Genomic DNA, 23,328 nt, shown 5'->3' with positions numbered 1-23,328 from the left:
ACTAGTATGTTGCGTAGCACAAGATCTGAAGTCTATGTCTGCTGTAATGAATGCATACGTCACACTCGACTTTCAATAGACAGCCGTCGCTACAGGCAAGCCCTCCTGCCATGGTGCTCAACGGTTGTCCTTCAGGTTCCGGAAATTCATGAAAAACGCTAATGTGGATCCGGACGGTCATAGCCGAGCAATCCGTCTGTAAGAAAACACACACAAAAAAGCCATAGACGCGTTGTGCCCTTCATTCTCTCTCCCACTTTCCGCAAGAATCCTCACCTCTCTGACGCAAATCCCGCCTACAAACTTCAGCTGTTCGACGGCGTGCATGTATACAACCGCTTTCGGCATAAATACTTCATTTATCGTTCAGGAATAATCACAGCCCGTTGGGAGCTACCTAAGGTCCATACAGCGTGACCTCGCGCGCCGCATCGAAGCAATCCACCGCGCTGCGCATAGTCTATTGTTCGAACTTTTTACTTTAACTTCGCACGTGCTACCTGTTTCAGTAGCTGTTGGCAAGCAGCAACTGGTTTCCCATCGCGCGCTTCCCGCTTCTCTCTATTTTCTTTTTTTTCTTCCTAGCACGCAGTCCACGGCTGCAGCTCGTCGCTGCCAGGCAACGTGAGAAACCATTTCTTTCCCGCTTACAAAAGAGCAGCTGAGCCTCGGCAATTTTGCCACGGACGCAACAGCAGGAGAGTGCACTAACTTGACAACGCAATACTTGCCGTACTAGACGCACACAATGTCGCGTGCCGGTAATTTTACGACTTAAGTCCAAATGAATAGTTACAGCTGATGTGCAATGCTTCTTTTTTTTATCAAACTGCATCTCAAAGCCAGAGAAAAATAGCCGCGCAGAATCTCATCCGACAGTTGTCTGAGTGATGCGTAAGCGTAGAGTGTAAATGCAGGTCGCGCCCTTCTTAGATATAATTTCCGGGTGGCATCGCCATAGCGTCTGTCATCTTTCTGGCGTTCGTCAGCGTCTGGAACAGCTCCATGGTAGGCGTATCACTCGGCCACCGAAATCCATTCATGACATCAAGAGTTCGCAAAACTGGAATTTTCCTATGTCTACAATCCTCCATGTCAGCTTTAAATGTTTTCCTAGGGTGGACTCTCGTTACAACACCAAAAAATTCAACAAAGCCTTCAGAAAAAGTGTTTTTCAGCATTTTTTTGCACTCCGCGTACAGCTCATTCATATAGTTCATATATATTAACATTCTCCGAGGGTAGATGCGTATAGCGCAGTGAATAAGACGCTTTGGACACGTGGATGCTTGGCTTCATACGCAGCCTTACCAAGAAGATTTCTTTCACTTTATGCATTTCACTTCGTCTTGCGTGACAGAGAGGCAGATGGGAGGACAGTTTTCTCGTTTTATTTTAGTTCCGAATATAAAAACGCAACGCTTAATCCAAATTATGCGTAGAACAGAGACATTTTAGTCTATTTATCTGCACAGGAAATCCCCAAGAAAAAGCAGCAATATGGCAACGCCGAATTTGTAGGACGGTAGCTTCTTTGTTTTACATTTTCTGTTTCGAGACTTTTACGTGGTGTTTTTAGAGAACATAAACAATACAGGGATACTAAACAGAAAAACAATTTTTCTCGTATCAGTAAATTACTCTCTCTCAATACCAAAATCCTTACGCATGCCGCGAGAAAGCGCTTGCTAAGCAAGAAAGCGTGCAAAAACGAAATGCGGCTGGCGACGCCACTTTCAAATTCACACACCAATCGCCGTGAAGTCATACATTTTGACGGCGTCTACTGGGAACTACGTAGTTACTAATCGGTAAAAATTAAGTACATTGTCCTCTGAGGACGCCAGAGTCTTAACATACCAAGTTTCAATTAATTTCGTTGAGCCAATGTCGCCAAAATACGAAAAATACACTTTGAAATCAGTGGCGTCAGGCGCAGAAATTTTGGCGCGAAATCTGATGCTATCTTCGACAAATCGCACCGGTGTGCACCAGGTTGCCCAGGCGCTGCGATCATTGGCCGAAACGGCGCTCCAGTGAGATTTGATGAAGATGCCATAAACATGAAACTTTGACTTTGATTTCCTCCTCTATTAATATGCCTGTGATGGTGAAATTAAAGACATTAGTGTTTTCAGAGTGAATTTTATCATTCTAAACCAATTAATTGCTTCACTTTAGTATCCCTTTAATGTTACTTTGCCTAAAAATAACTTTTCTAGACAATTAAACGCTTTTGAAATGTCTGCATCGCTAATGTGTCATAACCATGTGGGAGGGTTGGTCGTCTGTCCTCATCTCAAATCTGCAGCTTTTCTTGATATGAATGATATCATAATAACCAGAGGCGTAGCCAGAAATTTCTTTCGGGGGAGGGGGGGTTCAGCCATACTTTATATATGTTCTTGCGTGCGTTTGTATGTGCGCGTGTATATATACGCAAGCAAAATTAAAAATTTCGGGGGGGGGGGGGGTTGAACCCCCCCCCCCCCCTGGCTACGCCCCTGATAATAACGGCATGTAACAACCCAGGATTTCATTTCGCATAAAAAATAATCGGATCTACTGCGAAGCTTTATGGGCATAAAGATGTCGGCTTTTTTGCAAACCAAATACAAAACTGAACATGTGTTCTCAGACGACGCGTGCCACGCACCGAGACAACAAATTGCTGGAGTCACGGAAACACGAGCCAAGCTTCGGGAATTCGTGTCGTTGAAACGCGATACGGCGCTGCTCAGACACGCAAGCACTGTCTGCCTTATTGCTTAGCACTGCGCGCCTTTTTCCGTGTCTCTCCCGAAAACGTGCATGTGAATCAGCAAGAGTGGGCAGCTGCAGCCATGCATATCACATCGTTGACGGCACAAAGAATTACTGTCCTTGTAATATAACATTGTCGGAACTCGAGGTAGTCGGTGCTTATTCATAGTAAAAGATAGCGCGATACTAAGCAAAACAAGGAAGACGACCTAAGACAATCACTGAGACCGCCAACAAGTTCTTATATTCTAGAAGAACTTGTTTTTGGGCGAGTTGGTGCCTTAGTTTGCTGAACATATCGTAACTGGCGCGAAGCTAGAAACATGACAAAGGGACGGAGGAAAGAGACAGAAGGGCGCCAAGAGCGCCAATAATCGTCGTGCGAATATTTTCCTCGATGAAAGAATATATTACGAAACAGTAAGAACAGATGCACTTTACCGTATTTAATCTTGACATCTTGCTGATCCCCAATTTCTTGCTAGTAATTCTTTCTATCGTGTCATTTCTCAATATCGACACTGGTTCACTGTATTAAGAACAGTATGCATTACAGTCTACCTGTTCAGAAGGAAACCCATGAAAAGCCTATCTGTGTTCTAACCTTTATTTATTTAAACCTGTAAAGAATATGCTTAACGATAGGCTTTTGTTTTGCCATTGTTGGTACCTGTGAAGTGCCAATGAAGCTTTTTAAAATCTGAATGCGCACGTATGTACGCAGGTGCCGGGGCTCAGAACCTTCTGGTGTCAATCATCGTGTCGCGATGCTGGAAGTTGCAGAAATCTCACGGCGAATGTCAGGATCCAAGAACGCTCCAGGATACATCAATCGTGCATTCATCATCGACCCTTCAGATGAAGGCAAGAAAGACATCGAAAACTGCAGCGCAGACGACGACAAAGAGAAGGAAGCCTCAGCGGCGCCCAAAGGGGTGCTGGCAATAATCCGCCAGAGCCGATGGATGCTACCTTTAGTCTACACTCACATATGGATGTCGGCTTCCTTTTCAATCATGCAACCGTACTTCCCACCTTTGGTAAGTGTCTCTCTTCAGGGGACTGACAACCAACCTTTAATGGTACCTGTTTTCTTCAGTGCAGCCGATAACTTACCGGCTCTAATCATAGAATGGTGACGCGGAAAACACCACGGAACGTCTTAATGTCGAAGCTGTAGTCAAACCATAAAGACGGCAGTGGTGTTGCAAGAAACTCGCCGCGCCGTTGCCTAGCAACCGCCGAGCAAAGCACGCGCTCTGCGATGGAGACTGCCGCGCATAGCACGCGCTCGGCAATGGAGACCGCCAAACCATAAAAAGCACAAAAAAAAGAAAAAAACTTGCTGCGCTAGAAACCGTCGAGCACGCGCTCCATCACAGACCGCCGTTCATAGCGACCGATGGAGACGCCGGTTATAGCGTCCCATGGCAGTTTAAAGCCATGGAAGGCAAAGATCACAGGTGATGTCATGCAAAGCCGCGCTCTGCGATGGAGACCACCGCGCATAGCGACCGATGGAGACTCCGCGCATAGCGTCCAATAGCAGTTTAAAGCCATGGGCGCAAAAAAGAGAGGAAATAACATAGAAAGAAAGAGGGAGCAAGCATCGCGACCATATGCCGCACCACCTGACCAAGCCGCGCATGTGCGGCAGCTAAGCCACGCCCACCGACGGAGACATCGCGCGCAAACTCCGCTCTACAGTGCAAAGCCTGGCTGCGCCCGATCGTTCCGAGACAGCCACGAAGCGCCCTAAGAAAGAGCGTACTCCCGGGAAGGAAGCCGCGCATCTCGAAGCTGCACGTGTCGGTCGACGGGGAGTTCGAGCGTCGACGGGCCCGTGCTCCGCTGTGCCAAGCTTTGCGCGACTTGATGCAATCTTCCCGAATCTTTTTTATCAGAATTTTTTTATCAGCAGTGCCGATGAAGGCGTACACGCAATACATGGTGCAAACAGGGGTAGGCGGGCGCGATAGTGATTATACTCCGACAAACAAGGGAGACCTGATCAAACAAGCCAGCGTTGCGGCGGTTCCTGTTTGCGCTCTCCGGCACTATATGCACATGCTTGCACGCTTCGAGCATGCGCCGCGGCTCTACATGGGTTTTCGGTCCCACTAAAGGCCACGAAGGCAGCGCCGCTTCTAAGCCTCAATTTCTTTTACCTCGTAATAGACTCAGAATAAAAGGGCGATGCCTAATATACACACAACAATGCTAAGCCCGTATTTGGGTGCGTCTAAACAACGGCAGACTGCGGAGCAGGGCTGAGCAAAGATAGTTTAAAATTGTATCGCGATACGATATAAGATACTAAGACCGGAAGTATTGGAGATACAGATACAAGGTACTACCGCAGGAATTATGTCCGATACGATACTTGCCAATTGTATCCTAAGATACATCGATACATTAGCAAATTTGCTATTATAGATACATACAACGTAGCAGCGAACGCCTATGCACGAAAATGTCTACTTGAAAATTTCTTAAATCTGACGAATTTTGTTTTATTTCGATGAAATGTTTCTTAGTATCCCAAAATTTTTATCTTTCTTGTTCAAAGTATATTAGTTACCTATAGAAACAACTTATTGGGATTATTCTGGCTGCTTAACATGACAGCTCTTTATACGCTGCGCTGTCAGTGGCTTTTGCTTGTCACTTTCGTAATTAATAATAGTCGCTGCTCTGCTTGCCGATTAGCTGGCGGGTTGCCATCTAATCACAAGAGCTTCAATAAGAAGGCTTCGCACGATGGCGCGAATAAAGGTGTGGAGTTTGCCCTGGTCCGTAAAACACCGCTCACTCAATACCAGATCACCGGTGTACACGAGCAACAACGCTGGTAACGTCATTTTTGCGACGCGTCGTGCATACGTAGAGGATATAAAATTGCAAATATATATTCTACCTATCTGTTGGCATTCAGCGTTCGTTATCGATATACTCACTAACGTGCAATCCTTTAACAATCTTCCTTCAACGAGAGAACATGTGCAACCCAGAAACGTCTCAGACCTATTGTATTGTCACGCGGTAGCGACGATGGAGAAGGCGGCACTCAACTGATAGTCACGCTGTGCGCTGATAGCGGCAATCACAATTATCGGCCGCCGGTAATCCGATCATCGGCTGAACGCGTCGTCTTTTATGCATCAGCGATCGAACCGCCCATCGTTATCGCTGCTGCTGGCTTAAGCTCCCGAGTAAACTAGACTACTCGCATCCTGTGCCGAGCTGTGCTAGCCGTTTTTTGCGGGTTAAACCCGATCACACCAAAATAAAGAAATAAGAGTGCGGGTATATCTGCAGAAAGCGTCGCAGGACACCACCGCTTATTCGCGCTATTGCCACGTACAGCTCCGATAACCTGGCGATTAGTAACAGTAAAAAAAATTCAGGGAGGCGTAGAAAAAGGAAAACAAATATAAGTAAATTAGAAAGGCCGTTCCCCATCAAACATTCACCCTGAATAAATATAGAAACACGATACAGGCGGCACCTCCGACAGCTATGATAATTAATCATGAAGTATCGATCGTCAATTTGCCTGTTAAGGTAAGGCAATTGAAAATTCAGTACCTATGGAAAATCGCCTGAATCCCCTATGCTCAAACAAGCCTCGACTCGAAGTTCCTCCTACACTTGACGGAGTTGAGCACAGCGCCGCTGCTCATCTGAAAATGACGCCGCGCTTCGCGAGAATTGCTGCAGGTTATCACTGATATGCAGTGACATGTTCTGCCTAGAGACGGCGCTCCCATGGACTTTCTTCAGTCAAGGTGAAATGTTCAGAGAAAAGACTTTCTAGAATACGGGGCTGAAATGGCTCGGTGGGATGCCCAGGAGAAAAACGGACGATTTGGTTTAACAATGTTTCAGGAACTCACATCCTATTAAGTTTATTATTGCTCCAATTATTTTCCATTATTGTAATGCAAACTAAATTTCGCTATTTTACTAAGTGGTAAGCAGAATATGTGGCACTGTATACACAAGGCATGCCCACATAATTACATGTCTGTTTTCAAAATCTCCTGGGCAGAACAATAAACTCAAGCGAAATGTAAATGTATAAACAGTAGCAGAAATAACGTATACAGTTAAGAGTAAGAATAGCCGCGGCGGCTGCATTGTCGATGGAGGCGAAAATGCTTGAGGCCCGTGTACTTAGATTTCGGTGCACGTTAAAGAACTCCAGGTGGTCGCAATGTCCGAAGCCCTCCACTGCAACGTCCCTCATAATCATATCGTGTTTTTGGGAGGTTAAATCCCGACAATTGTTAAGAGTAAGAATAAAGCAGAGTGCTCATCTTGGCAGCACGTTACGAAAGACTTACAGCAGTGACCAGACCGGAAAAAAACCATACAGAGACTTTGGTAATGTACGGTATGCAAAAGAATGACATCCATGAAAGCACTTGTGCTAACAATCAACACAGGATTTCAAAAATTTTCTGAATAAAGATAGCAGGAAGAAAAATCAGCAGTTGTTCCGTGTACGAATACAAGCGATGAGCGGAGCTCCTTGGAAACGGTGTGCAAACGACTATGCGCCTGATCTCGCTGTTTGCTTTCATGAAGGCGGTAGGGTGGGGAGCAGGTGGGGAGAGCGTATGCTGCGCTCGTTGGCGGGAACGACTAAGCGAGTGAGTGTGCGGCGCGCGCAGCGCAGGGAGAGGGAGACCGGTGGGAGAGGGGTGCGAGCGGTGACGCGATGGGGAGCTTCGACGGCGGCGACGGAACGCCACGCGCTTCATTGCCTTTTTGCACCGGCGCCGGGGGAGGAGGGGAGGGAAGGGGAGGAGAGCATCTGCTACTACCTTACAAAGCGCCTGTAGTGCGCTATAATGATGGTTGTCATTTCAGAATCCACAATAAAGGTGGTAAAAATGAAGACGACCATTATAACCAGTTCTGCACAGAGCTTATTTCTTTTAACCTCGAATTTCTGGTGCGCTAGAACCAAACCACTCAAGATCTAAACATTTCCTCTTAAATCACCGGCCACTGCAACCTAAAGCGATGCTTAAGAGAAGGGAGCTTCGACGACGACGGCAGGGTGCAGGCCTAAGGAGCTTCGCTCCTAAAAGGATACGGTACGCCAAGATATCTTCAGTTAGGTAAGCACTCGCTCTATTAGATCTAGTACCATGTACCGGTCATGTAAATCAAGTTTATATGCACGAGATCCTTCAAATCGCTGATATCTGAAAGTCACGAGACGCAAAGCAACCCCATTCCTGCATCCTTCAGATTTCGTAACGAAGCATCACGCAGGAGTGACATGCCATCACAATTCGCGCGATATACACCGCACCCATTGGGTTCCGCGGCGCAGGACAGTGACTAAGAGCGAGTGTCATGGCACTGAGACGAGTAAAAATTTTAAAAATCGAGAAAGAATGGCACGTGGGCTCTTCGTAGACGTTCGCGCACTTGCTCCTGTCGAAACTGCGCGAGGGCTGCCACGTTACTATGCACCACCAATAGGGGCGCGCAGAGCTCATCGCCTGCCATCGCTGGAGGACTCTGGCGGAAACATAAAATCATCTCACTGCCCTTAGTTTTATTCAAGTGGCTTAGTGGCGCCAGTACCAGCTTGAGAAGCAGAGTTCAGCCAATGATTATTGTTTCGCACGGTGGTGTTGCGATAGCAGTATCTTGTATCTTAAAATACACGATACGTTATCACATGTATCTGAAATACAGATACTGTTACACGTCTTGCGAGACGCATCTCGATCCAGAGACAAGATACCCAGAGAGTATCTAAGATAGTATCTAAGATAGTATCTAAGATACATGTATCTTCGATACTGCCCAGCACTGCTTTCACGCAGTGCCAAATCTTGTACACCAGGTAGCGCGACATGCCGTGTCTTGCGACTTTTACACGCACTTTAAGAACACAAATCCTATTAAAATCGCGAAAAGAATGCTCGATTCTATCACTATAATTAATTATCTTTCCATTCCCGCTAGGATAATAACCACACGCTCTGGCCGGTTGCCAGTCCCTTTAGTATCAATTAGAGCGCTTCACTTTATGCTGAAGAGACGTAATGGGCCGAATATTGCGACTCAGAAACAACTAAGAACATGTTGACGAGCTTTTTTGCCGAGTGTTCACTTAATCTTCTTTGTGTCACTAAGGGTCTGCCGAATAGCGCAGGCGTATGTTAGTTTAATCTTCTACACCTCATTGTTACGATAAGTACGACGATAATTCCGTACTATGCAACCACAGCAAGAGAAGGACAAAGGGAGATTGAGGTTGACAACGCGAACGCAATCTAAATGCCACGAAGGAAATTGCACGACTGCCTAATATGTGAAGAACAGGCATCGCTTAATGCTTCCTTACGTGCTTTTCTTTCATAATATGTTGTTTTCTTCTATGGCGTTTTTTATCTTTTTTTTTTCATAGCACGAAACACCTTTTGAAAATCTGGGCTTCTTGGTGCAAGGTATTAAGACAAACGAGCACACAATTACGACGAAGACGCAGAAAAACAACGCTACAGCGCTGATGTGATGTCGTAAGACAATACCACTAGTGCTGCCATGTTGTCTTTCTGTTTTCTCGTTGTTATCAACTACGCTCGACCACAGCAGCAGGTGCTGCCGGGTTCGAGAGCAGTCAAGGGGCAGCAAACAGACACCTATTACAGTAAACTGCCAAAGGGCTTGACAAATCGGCTACGCAGTTTACCTTTGTTAAAGCGAATCTCTGAAGCAGTCGTTGGTGGGCTTCGCGTAGTCCTCGTAAGCGCAACCGAGCGAACGAGTGGCACAGGGGAGGATGAAAGAGAGCGAACACAGATAGCAGCGGAGCGTGAATGACAGTGGCTGCGAAGTGAGCGAGCAGAGGAGAGTAGGGCGAAAGGGGGAGAAGGAAAGTTGAGCGGGGCACAAGACGTGTTCCACTCCACTGCTGCGATCCGCTGCGAGATGGCGCCCTGTAGCGTGCGCTGTTAGAGTTACTGTATATGCTACCTAAAGGGGGAGAAGGAAAGTTGAGCGGGGCACAAGACGTGTTCCACTCCACTGCTGCGATCAGCTGCGAGATGGCGCCCTGTAGCGTGCGCTGTTAGAGTCACTGTATATGCTACCTAAAGGGGGAGAAGGAAAGTTGAGCGGGGCACAAGACGTGTTCCACTCCACTGCTGCGATCCGCTGCGAGATGGCGCCCTGTAGCGTGCGCTGTTAGAGTTACTGTATATGCTACCTAAAGGGGGAGAAGGAAAGTTGAGCGGGGCACAGACGTGTTCCACTCCACTGCTGCGATCAGCTGCGAGATGGCGCCCTGTAGCGTGCGCTGTTAGAGTTACTGTATATGCTACCTAAAGGGGGAGAAGGAAAGTTGAGCGGGGCACAAGACGTGTTCCACTCCACTGCTGCGATCAGCTGCGAGATGGCGCCCTGTAGCGTGCGCTGTTAGAGTCACTGTATATGCTACCTAAAGGGGGAGAAGGAAAGTTGAGCGGGGCACAAGACGTGTTCCACTCCACTGCTGCGATCCGCTGCGAGATGGCGCCCTGTAGCGTGCGCTGTTAGAGTTACTGTATATGCTACCTAAAGGGGGAGAAGGAAAGTTGAGCGGGGCACAAGACGTGTTCCACTCCACTGCTGCGATCAGCTGCGAGATGGCGCCCTGTAGCGTGCGCTGTTAGAGTTACTGTATATGCTACCTAAAGGGGGAGAAGGAAAGTTGAGCGGGGCACAAGACGTGTTCCACTCCACTGCTGCGATCCGCTGCGAGATGGCGCCCTGTAGCGTGCGCTGTTAGAGTCACTGTATATGCTACCTAAAGGGGGAGAAGGAAAGTTGAGCGGGGCACAAGACGTGTTCCACTCCACTGCTGCGATCCGCTGCGAGATGGCGCCCTGTAGCGTGCGCTGTTAGAGTTACTGTATATGCTACCTAAAGGGGGAGAAGGAAAGTTGAGCGGGGCACAAGACGTGTTCCACTCCACTGCTGCGATCAGCTGCGAGATGGCGCCCTGTAGCGTGCGCTGTTAGAGTTACTGTATATGCTACCTAAAGGGGGAGAAGGAAAGTTGAGCGGGGCACAAGACGTGTTCCACTCCACTGCTGCGATCCGCTGCGAGATGGCGCCCTGTAGCGTGCGCTGTTAGAGTCACTGTATATGCTACCTAAAGGGGGAGAAGGAAAGTTGAGCGGGGCACAAGACGTGTTCTTGTTCCACTCCACTGCTGCGATCAGCTGCGAGATGGCGCCCTGTAGCGTGCGCTGTTAGAGTCACTGTATATGCTACCTAAAGGTAGCATATACAGTAACTTTATGCGCCGTCTCCGGGTCACCCATAAAGTCCTCACTAAGTCAAGCGCCTAGCGCGTCTACAGATGCAGTATATGATATTGGTGAAGGTGCTCGTCGCTTACCGTAGTAATGCCTTAGTCATAAATAATAATAAAGAGAGAAATCAGACTTACTCCAATAATTGACTTGTCCCAATTTGAGAACGTGACCAAGTAAGAAACTTAAGTTGCAAGGTCACATTAGAAAGTGGTAACTCGTCAAGGCGTGCAATCGGCGTGTTGGAACGAATCAATAATGAAACTGTAACACACGGAATTCACACAAGGGAAAAAAATACGAGACAGGACGAGGTGCTGTTACTTCCAAGAAATAGCTTTAATCGAAAAGAACCTCGCAAATATATATCCTTCTAGCTGAGGCAGGCGCGTGCAGTCACTGCAAAGTGTGTTGACATCATGAGACCATGTTGTGCGACATAGACGGTGAATATAGTCGACACGCCAACACAAGCTGTAACTGCTGTAACCTTGCCGGCCGAGCCAGTGTGTTCGGTGCCTCAGATGTGCTCCGCGCTATAGGCTTCCCAAGCAACGCTTAGCGATGCTGCTGTTCTTGACAGGCAGCGCCATCTCTGGCAGAAAAACAGAAACTGGGGTGTTAGCAGCGTGCGTTTTCCCTTCTCTCCACCGCGTTGCTGCTCGCTTCTGTGCACGTGCAGAGCTCTCGCGGTGCACTTTCGGCGCCTCGCAATGTACCGCTTGCAGTGCGGCTTAAAAAGGATTTTCAAGCTTGACTGGCACTTCCGAAAAGCGAACTTGATAAAATGAAAAAGGTTCGTCAATCACGTTAACGGTGAAGAGCAGACGATCGACGACAACCACGCCTGACTCAAAGCGAAATGCATTTCCCAAGTCGCGATTACACCGTGTAGGACGTATACCTCGAGGTAAGTCTCATTCTGTCATGTTAAAGATGAATAATGGTCCGCATGCACTCCGAAATGAAGCCGTACACGCTATCGATGTTCTGCGGCGTGGACTACGAATCATATGATTGTTGTTTTGATATGGCATGCTTACAGTAGCAGCCGTGTACTTTCGTGAACAAACGTTTGCGAAAAATGTTTGCGGCGTGCGAAAAAAAGATTATACGGCCATGGCACTGCTTCCTGAGAAGGTTAGAGTCAAGTCCTTCGTGCCGCTGGAGAATCACCCGCCGATTAAGACGCGAGGCAGCTAGCTGAGCTTCAACCACTGTGAAGCAAGATGAACTGCTCGCCTCGTTTTTTCGGCTCTCGCGTCATGCTTGCAGTCTCTTTTTATGATATCGATTTGACAGGCGTATAAAACCTGTTGCGTGAACGCAGCTAGAAAATCGCACAAAGTCAGAAGGTGGTTACTTCAAGGTTGCAATTGCAAAGCATGTATTAAGTGCCAGTTATATTTAGCGGCTTAAATATATATCACCCCAATAAAGTGACAAAAACAAAGCAAACCTGCAGAACGATGTCAAAGCTTGCTGAAAATGCACAGACGTCCGTTCCGGCGTGATAAAGCAGCCTTCCCGACGCGTGAAATGCAGGCGCCGAACTTCTGACAAGGTGCGGAGTTCACTTGAATTCAACCAACCGCGCAACGCTAACGGTATAACGCGAATATGAACGTTCAACAACGACGGGTAGGTCTCACGAGCACGGGGAATCAAACACAAAGTTGCTTCACCTACAACCGTAACTGGACTTTAACAATGCGAGAAGACAGCGAGTAATCATTACTGTAGTCGCTGCGTGCATGCGCCCCGTTACTTACCGATTCAGGTAGTCGGAACGAACGAAAGCGATGAACTCATACAGCCAAAATAGAAGGCGAGACAGCGCTGTCAGCTATCCACGCTTGCCGCCTTTATTTCTCGTGCGACACGCCCGGGAACCGATACAGTTTAACACGTGAATCCTGTGCCTTGTCTGCACTGTTGTGGCTGGCCACTAAACCGCAATACTTTGGACCACGCTTGCGCTTCCGCGGGGTCGCTTCTGCCATCGTGGAAATGCGCAGCTTCGCACAGCAAGCCTCTCGGTTCAACGTACCCAGCTGACGGCCTCCCAGTTACCCGCACCGAGGGAAGAACGCGTGCACACGTGCGCTACCGCTACAGAGAAAGTGGCTGAGTCAGCCGCGCGAAGGTTCAGAGCTTTCCGACAGAGCTGCAGCGCGGCTGGCGCGGCGCTGTCGTCGCGCCGCAAACTTGAGCTTGGGTTCCCTATACGTTAGCATTCAGTGCACGTAAGGACCCTTGAGGGGCTGTGTAATTTTTCGGCTTCTATAATAAACCTGTCGTCCGGCTTTGTTGAAAGTAACTCGTGTATGTGACCTCTCTTCTTCAACTTCTTGTTTTCATGGTCATCATTCTCAGCCTATGTCCACTGCATGCAGGACGAAGGCCTCTCCCAACGATCCCGTTGCGAGCTGGTTCCGCCTTATCCCTTCTTCATCTCGTCACTCTCTGCCAACCTGGACTGCGTTTCTCATCCCTTGGTAGCCATTTTGTTGCTCTTACTGTCCACCGGTTGTCTGTTCAACCGGTGCGTCAAACAATGACAGGACGACAGGCATTACGGGGCCAGCCCAGGTCCATTTCTTTCGCCTACTTATGCTATATCATGTGCATAACTTATGCTAAACACTGCAAAACCTCATTCTGCGACATTTTTTATTGTTTGTTTCCCATGCTAAGGCTGCTGCCGCTGGTTTGGAAGCCTGGAAATATGGATTCTTTTTCTCGGCCACTAAAGTTGCGATGTTACTAGGATCTGTGCTAAATGAACGCCTCGTAAGTATCATGCGATCTTTTCGGACTTTCGGGAGGATTTTTCCCGCCACAAAAGTTTAGCTTTTACAAGAACGTTATCTTACTTCTAGATGGCTATTGCATCGCCGCGAAAGTGCTATTTGTCAGGGCAGATTGGTTTTCTGCTATTTACTATTCTGCTCGGGTAAGTGCTCCGCCTTTTTTCTTTTGCGCACGCATGCCAGCCGGTTACTTGCACATCTGATCTCTGTCCACTAAGTAAATGCGCCGCAAAAAAGTGGCGCAAATATATATATATATATATATATATATATATATATATATATATATATATATATATATATATATATATATATATATATATATATCCTAATGTGTGTGACCAGCTCGATCAGCAAAATAAGTGCGAATACGCTGATGTTCATTAGATGTTTCTTATTAAGGGCACGGCGATATACAGATTTCCGTGAGCATTGTATATATTTTGTCCTTACATGAAGTGTGAACGTGTACAGACCTATGTGCACGCTATATACGCATACTTGCGAGTGTTCCCCGCTTCCGAAAAGCCTTTCGAAAGAGACCTTTTAAAGAGCAGAAACGAAGTAGAAAAGTGAAAGCGACTTCTTTCCGTTTCAAAAGGCATTGTAGTACACGATCTTTATGAAATATTACGGGCTACTTCTGACGTGCAGCAACTGTTTTTTTATGCTTGGCTTTAAAATGCGAAGTTAATAAATAATCCCTGCTCATCTACCGTTATTTGTTTATGTCGAGGGTTTGGTGCAAACTATTGACAATGAAGTACGAATCCGATTGCTGGACTGATATGGCATCTTTTTTTTTAAATTACCGGTGAACGTAACCAAGCTTTACAAGCATGTTTCTGGGGGTAAATCGTGGGAAGCTATTTCTAACAAGTGTACACATTTGGGAACGAGGCTGAAGTTAAAGAAAAGCAGTACCTTTATGCGTTCTAACTAGAAAGTACTAGTATATTAATGTGACGGTTTAACGCAAATTGCATATTAATTAGAAACATGCTAGGGGCTTTCGAGTTGCACTTAGAAACTAACTTCACCAGCGTACGTTTCTACTATTAGCTGCTTGGTGCTGTTAGATAAAGGTCCCGGCCTTTTTCGGTGCCGAGGCCCATGCTCATTTTTTGTTCTGAATTTTATTTCGAAGCATGATCTTAATTCTAATATAATTAAAAATAAAGCCTATATTTATAGACGCAAAATATCCGACATGGGAAAATGTGTGTGTCCCCTTGTGATTTTTGTGGATTTAGGCCGCCGTACACAATAATATCTCAGTGATTACTAAAAGATGGAGATTTGTATCGATCCGCACTGGAAGGAACTAGATGCGCCTGAGCCCAAGGTCAACATATTTATAAGGTGACTTGTTTTCGCCAGTGCGCGTGCTTTACGTGGCTGCGTATACCTGTATCTCGCAACCTTGCTCCGCAAAACAGGCGCCACTCTCACGGAGACGCATCGCATGTCATTGGCTCTGGGCTTACTAGCTTCTGCTCATCATGTTGACACAATTTGCTGCTGATTTAGGCATTGTGTGCACTCGCCATTTTCAATTTCTAAGGACCGTAATACTCGTCTTACTTCTCTTGCAGGTTAATGTACTGGTCACCAGGCGGCGACATCTTCCTTGGCCTCTGTCTAGTGCTGGCCCTCATTGGTGGCTTCTTTTCTACTGTGTACGTCGTTTCGGCGTACACAGTTGTCACTGCGGAGTTCCCTGTCCACACTGGTCTTATAATCGTAGGTGGTGTCTCTTTTAAGCTCGTTTATTTTTGCGCATTTTAATATTTAGGCATAACTAACTGCTTCATTGTAATCGGGTCAATTTTAAAAGCGTCCATTTTTTAAATCTCCACACTTGTAGATAAATCAAAAATGTGAAACCTGCTACTCGAGATCATTTGCATGAACAAGCTGAACCGAACATGACTTCACGTACTTTCATTAAAGCGTCCATCGCAGTCTCGAAGCTTTGCATGTGCACACGTTGCTAAGTTAGGTCTCCATGTGGCGCACCCTTCAAGAAAAAGAACTAGGAGGCTTACCCGCACGTATGCGGCCGGCATGGAAAGAGATATGACAACAAAGAACGTTAAGCGCAAATACAGTGATGCGAAGTAAATTTATTTGATAGCAGCGACGAAAAACACCGGCTCAGAGGAACTACCTAAAGCGCAAAGACGAAACCAGAAGCGAAATATTTCATGATGTTTCAGAGGGGTGTGCTTTACCGTTAGAAGCAAGGTCGGCTTTCCTTAAAACGTGTATAGTTATAAAGTGGATGCGCGTACTTTCTGTGCACGAGAGATCAAGGAAAATGACCGAGTATATCCACCCTAGTATTTGTTTGGGCACTAACCTACACCAGGCCCTTGATTTTACGGACAGTACAGAAAATGCGAATAATTTCCGCGACAAAGATCAGTAAAAGGCGGCTGGAGGGTTGGTCGCGTAGGTAGAGTGGATAGAGAGTAGAAAAACCACATTGCATGCGAACCAAAGTTACTGCACCGTAAAACGCAGAAAATTAACCTATGAATTTATATGGATAACTTTTTTCTTCAGGGAGAGATATTCATTTCAGTCAGGCAGGGTACCAGGCCGAATTGCAAGTAAGGCTTTTTGGCTCGCAGGTTATCGCCCCATTAAGAAAGGGATGCTGGCAGCATCCATCCATCCATCCATCCATCCATCCATCCGTCCGTCCGTCCGTCCGTCCGTCCATCCATCCATCCATCCATCCGTCCGTCCGTCCGTCCGTCCGTCCGTCCATCCATCCATCCATCCATCCATCCATCCATCCATCCATCCATCCGTCCATCCATCCGTCCATCCATCCATCCATCCATCCATCCATCCATCCATCCATCCATCCATCCATCCATCCATCCACCCACCCACCCACCCACCCATCCACCCATCCATCCATCCATCCATCCATCCATCCATCCATCTATCGAGATAGTGCCCTTGTATATGCTCCCAAGGGGAGCAGAGTTGGCGTAGGTCCACCATTTTGTTCTGAAGCTATGCGATAATGTCACTCCGCGAGCTCGCAGGAGCCGGATATAGAACGTTGGTACAGGCGTATCGCGATCGTGCGCTGGTACGGTGGCGCCATCATTCGGCTACATCTGGGGCAGCGGAACGTGGATGTCACGTTCGTACAGTTGAATACTCGGCGGCGCGATCAATAGTTGCCGTCATTTCGTACCACATGATTACGCTCCGCAATTAGCGGCGCAAGGAAAAGATAGGCAAAACTCTGCCCCTTTTAGGAACATTTAAAAGAACACCAGAAAGAGGCAGGAAGCTGACTCTGTAGAAGGATGCATATTCTCTGTTTTGGTCATTAACACATCTTTCATTTGGCTGATCCAACGAAGCTATAGTCAGATAGAGCTCAACAAGCACCCGCCCGGATGACCGAAGCACCACCGCCGATTTCTTGCGCGGCTAACGAAATAGTCCCACTCATGACGCCATTCTAGAATGCCTGCCCATTGGTGAAAGCTCATATTCGGCCACCTTGCAGGAGGAAGCGCGGGTGCCTTCAGAAGTTGCACCCGACTACAGCATAGCGCGTAGCTTACGCAATGTGACTTCTGCAAGCTTACCGTATTCCTTTTTTTTTTTTTGAGGTTGGCGCGTTGTTTCGCCTTTAGGTTCTCTCCCATCTTTATTACTATTATTATTTCTAGTGTTATTATTGAGACGCCAATTACATTATTTATTTATTAACGAGAAAGCCAGCGCCTCCTCTATTGTTTGAAAAAAATAGAGGAGGCGTTGCGAAAGCCTCAGATGCCTCATCAAACGCGAAAACTGACCATCCACGTCCCGCGGCGCCGGGGACGAGACGAGTGATGCAAAAATTCATCATCACGTGATCACGTGACCACACGTCGTCATCATGACCTCTCAGGTGACTAAAACTTGTGACGTCATTATGACGTCACTGTCACGTCAAGAGACGTAACGTCACATGATGACGTCATTACATGACATCATAGCGTGGTCAAAGGCGGATTGATCACGAAGGCAGTGCAACACCGCGTTAGGTGCAGAAAGCTTTCGGAGGGTGGCGGGGCTGGATTAATACACGGACTGAGAAGAAAAGGAAGATGGCTTTCGCCTTCGAGTCGTCATAGGTGAATGCATAAGGGACCCTGTGAGTTTTTTGCGATCAAATCCGCCAAAGTTCAGTCTGAAAAAACCAGCGTTTAAACTCAGGGTCATAACAAGGGGAGACAAACATGATGTATCTCTCAGCTTTCGCAAAAGTCATTTTTAGATGTGAAGCATCTTATAGCGGAGTTCAAACCGGTGGTGGTGGTGGTGGTGGTGTGCGGCGTGACCGCCCTTACTGCGCATGCGCAAGCCCTCTCCACACACCTCCTCTCCCTCCCCTCTTCCCTCTCCCTCTCCACTTCCCATTTCCCATCCCCTTCCCCTTTCCCTCTCTCCCCCCTCTCCACTCCCCCTCTGAAACGCGGGCTCTACATGCCGAAACGCTGCTTCGCATCGCCTCATGATCCCCTTTAGCGGGAGATGGTGTGATTTTGTTTTCTTCTTTTTTCAAGTTTCAAGTTCAAGCTCTTTTCTTCAATTTAAGTGATGTAGCAACTAGTTCAATCCACTACACTAGTCTCAAAGCTATATTTGAGTTATTTAAGAAAAACACCATAACGAGGGAGGGGACGATGTAGAAGAACAGGTGTTTTTCCTGGCCAAATAGTCTTTAAAACCCAATGTCGGTGTTTAACCAGGAAACATTGTAGTTTTGACTTTAATACGCCCAAATATTCTCGCCGCACTGGGAAGTCCAAAGTACTACATTGTGCTGAGCATGAAAATTTCGCTGTCACGAAGCTACTGCAACCGAAGCTGCTGCTGGGCGAGGAATATTCCACAACAAGAAAAAAATTGAGAGAAACTTACTTCGAAGTCTATATAAGCTGTATACTGTAGTATACGTAGCCTATTGATGAACATTGATAAAACTATCTATGGTTCACAGTTAACCATCCGCCCTGTCATTTGACCGCGGCATGATTTCTGAACTATTGCTGACTAAAACAACAAAGTTACTGATCCACCTTTGTTTCAATATGTTGATACATGTGAACATGAATAAACCTTGAACACGTTCCCTCTTTTCAGTCTACAGTGGAATTCTTATGGGGCTCAGGAAGTATGATCGGGTGTGGCATTAGTGGACTGCTGATTGACGTAAGTAAAGATGCCTCAACCGTGGCTAAGTTCTTACCTGAGCTTTAGAACAAGCATGGCTAACTTAACCCTGAACTTATAACCAAGAGGCGTTTCTCTCTTTGGTCTTTAGGCCTGGGCTTATCCTCTGCCCTTCTTCGTACTCGCCTTACTGGCAAGCTTTTCGCTTCCATGGACAACACGCTCGCAAAGAATACCAGACAAACCTTTAAAAGGTGAGACAAAAATTCTGATTTTTTACAGACGAGTAAGCGTTGCGAAGTTAGCCTTCAGACGCTCTTTTGAATTAATTAGTGTTAGTCTAGCTGGACCATGTTCTGAGGCTAATAACTTTGAATCGTGTCCCCAAGTGACTAAGGCTTACAAAGCGACACGTGGCCTTACACCAGTTCATAAAACCAACTGGTCTCAGTAAACATCTGCAGATACGAAGGTGGTCCTATGCGTTCGCACTGCTGATGCTTCCTTCTATCGCTCTATTTTGTTCGCTTTTATCCCATAATCATATTACCCTAGGGAAGGTTAGCAAACACGACGGGCGTCTCGTTGACCTTCCTTGCTTTCCTCTTTTCCTAAATGAAAAGTTGGCGGCATGTTACACTCTCTGTAACACTTGAAGGGGAATGCCTGCTGCGCACTTGGTAATGTTTTAAGTCTCAATCATAGTCTGAATCAATTCAATACATATCAGATGCAAAAATACAAAAAAACATAAGAAAACTAATATCACGGTGACATAGTTGATTAATGAAAATAATTAGCCAACTGCTCCGTCAATTCATCATTACCTTTCGCAAGAATCTCTCAAAGCAATTCCGAATCCCAATAGCACGTGGAAAAAAGGGAAGCAAAGACAATCAGTTGATGTATTGAAAGAACACAGTTAAGGTGATGACTTCTTCTGGTGGGCCGAGAAGAAGTTCTTTTGAAAACAAAAATTCAGCAGATCCCACGCCTGCTGGGAATCGGTTTCATGTGAAGCAGTCAGCGAGTGGTTCTACGCTGCATTTTTTTTTCACTTTTAGTCAATCGTTACGAGGTGGATCGACGTGTTTTTGTAAGTGTAGCAGTTGTGTGCACATCGTGGGCTTACCAGGCACGTCGGCAGCACTGGCGTTTAAAGGGTAACTTATGATCTGATGTAACGTCAGCACTCACATTAGAGCACACACGTCAGTATCACCGAACCGAAGTGCACATTAGGGTGCGATAATGTGAATAACATACATAACTTTCGTTAACGTATTCCTCCGTGGTTAAGCAACGCTTGAATATAGCTTGCTGAATCATAGGAGTACAAATGTAATGTTTATTAATTAGACCGCTATAAAAGCGGAGCCAACACTGGAACCACAGACGTTAACCTGACATGACGCCTGTATCGTAGGAGTACATATGTAGTGTTCATTGCCTTGTTATAAAATTAGATAGCCAGCACCACAACCACAATTGACGTTGCACCAATATTCCGCCTGCATGGGGTGTTTTTCCAAAGCAGTTTCTAGACCTGGCTTGGCTCTGTGGTAGAATGCCTGACTGCCACGCAGAATGCTTGGGTTCGATTCCTGCTAGGATCCTAATTTTTATGCTTTGCATTCTTCGGGTCAACGCTGCCCGATGTCGGTTTTTCTGAACGCTCTCGCACTTAAAGTACCAATGTCTGTTCTCGCCGTTCCTGTGTAGACATAAACTGTCAATCACCTGTGGTGCATACACGTACACGGTGGCCCGTGGTAAACGGGTATGTGCCACACGTGCATAGAGGAAACACGTGCATAGAGGTTTGACGACGTACCCGACAGGATTTTCACGTTATTCATGTCATGCCTCCACAGTCATATTCGTCAAATCCTCTTACCTTCCCATGCCAATTTTGGTCTAACCAAGTTAAGGAGGCGATCACGGAAGCACCCAGATGTAGGCGAATAGATAGATAGATAGATAGATAGATAGATAGATAGATAGAAAAAAACGCTCAAAGATAGATAGAAAAAAACGCTCAAAGTGCTTTGGTTTCGCTACGAAATGCTTCGCATTTAATAGGTTCATCGATGAATATTTTCACTCGAGCAATGTTATGCAGGACAATGCGGTCACAAGTACGTCTATGAGCCAAAGGTTTTAGCAATAGCTTATTAGCAATAGGGTTAGCAATAGTGACTTCTTTGTCTTAATATTTCTCCAACAAGTCTATATCTTTGCAATAATGTGATGACCACACCACCAACGCATACTCAAGCAGATATCTTATTAGTGATTTGTATTCCGCTCATTTACATTCGTTAGTTGCATCTGGCAAGTTTCTATTAAGATAGGTCAACTTTGTTAAGGCCTTGTAAGATTTTTTTTTTGAAAGCCTGTCCACTGCATAGGCATAGTTGGTGGCATCAAAAATACACATGCTAATTTGCTTCGTGTATAAAGTCTAATGGTGAACGGTGGCGAATTCCTCGAGTGCAACGGCGAAGGTCGGGTAGTCGGCTAGGCCTGAGGCCCGTTGCACGAAGGTGGCGAAGGCGGCTTCATTGTCGGCCTGTGCAAGTCCACAACACGTGTGTGGCATTCAAATCGCGGATTGGCTCGGTAAAAAAGTAGGCACGATGTACCATATAGGCCGCGGTAATGTTGCGCCCAGAGATTGGTCACAGATGGGGTAAGCGCGACGCGAATCCTCCAGAACGTAACATCCTCTCGGCGGGTTAAACCACAGGGAAGTCTGACCCACGCGGATATATAAGAGCTCGTGTGGAGGCTTTTTTTTTTTTTTTTCGCCGGAGCATCTGTCCGTGAGCGTCTTCAGAAAAATGCGGTAGCGGGTGCGGTATAACTTGTGGGGGGGTTGCCAAATGAGGTTTGACAAGGTCCGGCACAGCGTCCCGAAGTAGCCACTGAACACGCATCCGTACAGTTGCGGAGGCAGAAATATGGTGAATGCTATCCAAGAGTGATGTAGAGCGATACACTCTACGTATATCGTGGATAGCTTGCGTCGAGTCCGAATGATCAGCTGAGAACACTTATCATGTTAAGACAGGGAAGCAACGCGGCATATCCGTCACGTATGGCGGCAAGCTCGGCAAGGTCTGCCGGTGGTTACATGTTTAACGTGAGTACGTCATTAGACCTCAGGAGAGAAATTATCACACAGATATCTAAAGGTACGGTCGCATGCAAGCTCCTGCGCTTCATTGAAGTCTGCCATGGCATGTAACGATTGTCTTGTCTTTTTTGTAAGTGTCATTGAAACTGTTTTCTTAAAATAAAGTGACATCTGCCACGTTCTGCTTTATTAGCAAAAATGGGCAGATACTTCCTAATGACTGTCTCAGCAAATTTTTTGCCACCCTACTCTCTCCTCTCTCTGTTGGTATACAACGAGCTGCATTTATATTCTAGCACCACAACCATCCACTCAAAGTGAGCGTACCTCTCGTTAGGACAAAAAGTCAATGAAATTTATTTATTATGAAAACTGTTTTGGATTAAAACAAAGTGCCTTACTCGTGTACAAGTGTACGACACCCGGGCGCCCTTCAAGAACTTAGTAGCTAACTTATCACACTTTTAATTTTTGCGTATCGTAGGCAGCGATTCCGACTCTTTGTTTCTACTGCGTTTGTCCCTCATGATTAAGTCATATTATGGAAGCTACATTCTTCTTCTCATATCTTCTCATTGATGTATTAACTGCATTGCACCTCCTGTCTGATGTATACGTATGTATATTGTGATAAAAATACATAAATAACAAAGAATAAAGAAATAACAATAAAAAACGTACCTTTAACTTTTATGAGCACACTACGTAATATAACTGTTACTTCCTGCAAACACAAGTGTAGAAACATTAATAATCCCGCATTAATTTGCATGTACTGATGCTGTGGACACAAACTGTTTGTTGATGTATTTGTAAACAGATACGGTGCGTATTGAAGCCCGATTCCGGCAATCACCCACGCAGCTGATCATCAACTTACAGCGTTGCTCATTCAATAAAACTCTTTTGATACGTACCATTCTCATTGCGATTGTAAGCAGGTTTGAAACTATGTGAAACAAAATTAATCGAAGTCAGCTCTTCCCGCTCTCCATCGAAAACAGGGAACCCCGTAATTTTAATAGTTCACCTGATAAGGTGCTGTAATTTTTTGTACGTTTCAGAGATGCAGCATCGTTCCAATTTCCGA

At 46.2% G+C, this 23,328-nt stretch overlaps 1 protein-coding gene across 1 annotated transcript in view; it reads left to right on the top strand.

Annotated features, from left to right (window-relative positions):
* The first annotated feature begins 606 nt into the window (after positions 1-606).
* The window catches only part of LOC119397681 (uncharacterized), a 57,649-nt gene continuing 34,927 nt past the window's right edge, over positions 607-23,328 (top strand). Inside the window, exons 1-7 of the mRNA XM_049416659.1 lie at positions 607-699; positions 3,489-3,803; positions 13,788-13,883; positions 13,973-14,046; positions 15,499-15,646; positions 19,070-19,138; positions 19,251-19,353. Coding sequence (XP_049272616.1) covers positions 3,531-3,803; positions 13,788-13,883; positions 13,973-14,046; positions 15,499-15,646; positions 19,070-19,138; positions 19,251-19,353 — 763 coding nt within the window. The 5' untranslated portion in view covers positions 607-699; positions 3,489-3,530. The remainder of the gene's footprint in view (positions 700-3,488; positions 3,804-13,787; positions 13,884-13,972; positions 14,047-15,498; positions 15,647-19,069; positions 19,139-19,250; positions 19,354-23,328) is intronic.

The sequence above is a fragment of the Rhipicephalus sanguineus genome, chromosome 6, assembly GCF_013339695.2.
Source record: "Rhipicephalus sanguineus isolate Rsan-2018 chromosome 6, BIME_Rsan_1.4, whole genome shotgun sequence".
Classification (NCBI taxonomy): domain Eukaryota; kingdom Metazoa; phylum Arthropoda; class Arachnida; order Ixodida; family Ixodidae; genus Rhipicephalus; species Rhipicephalus sanguineus.
This window is presented reverse-complemented; position numbering and strand designations above follow the sequence as displayed.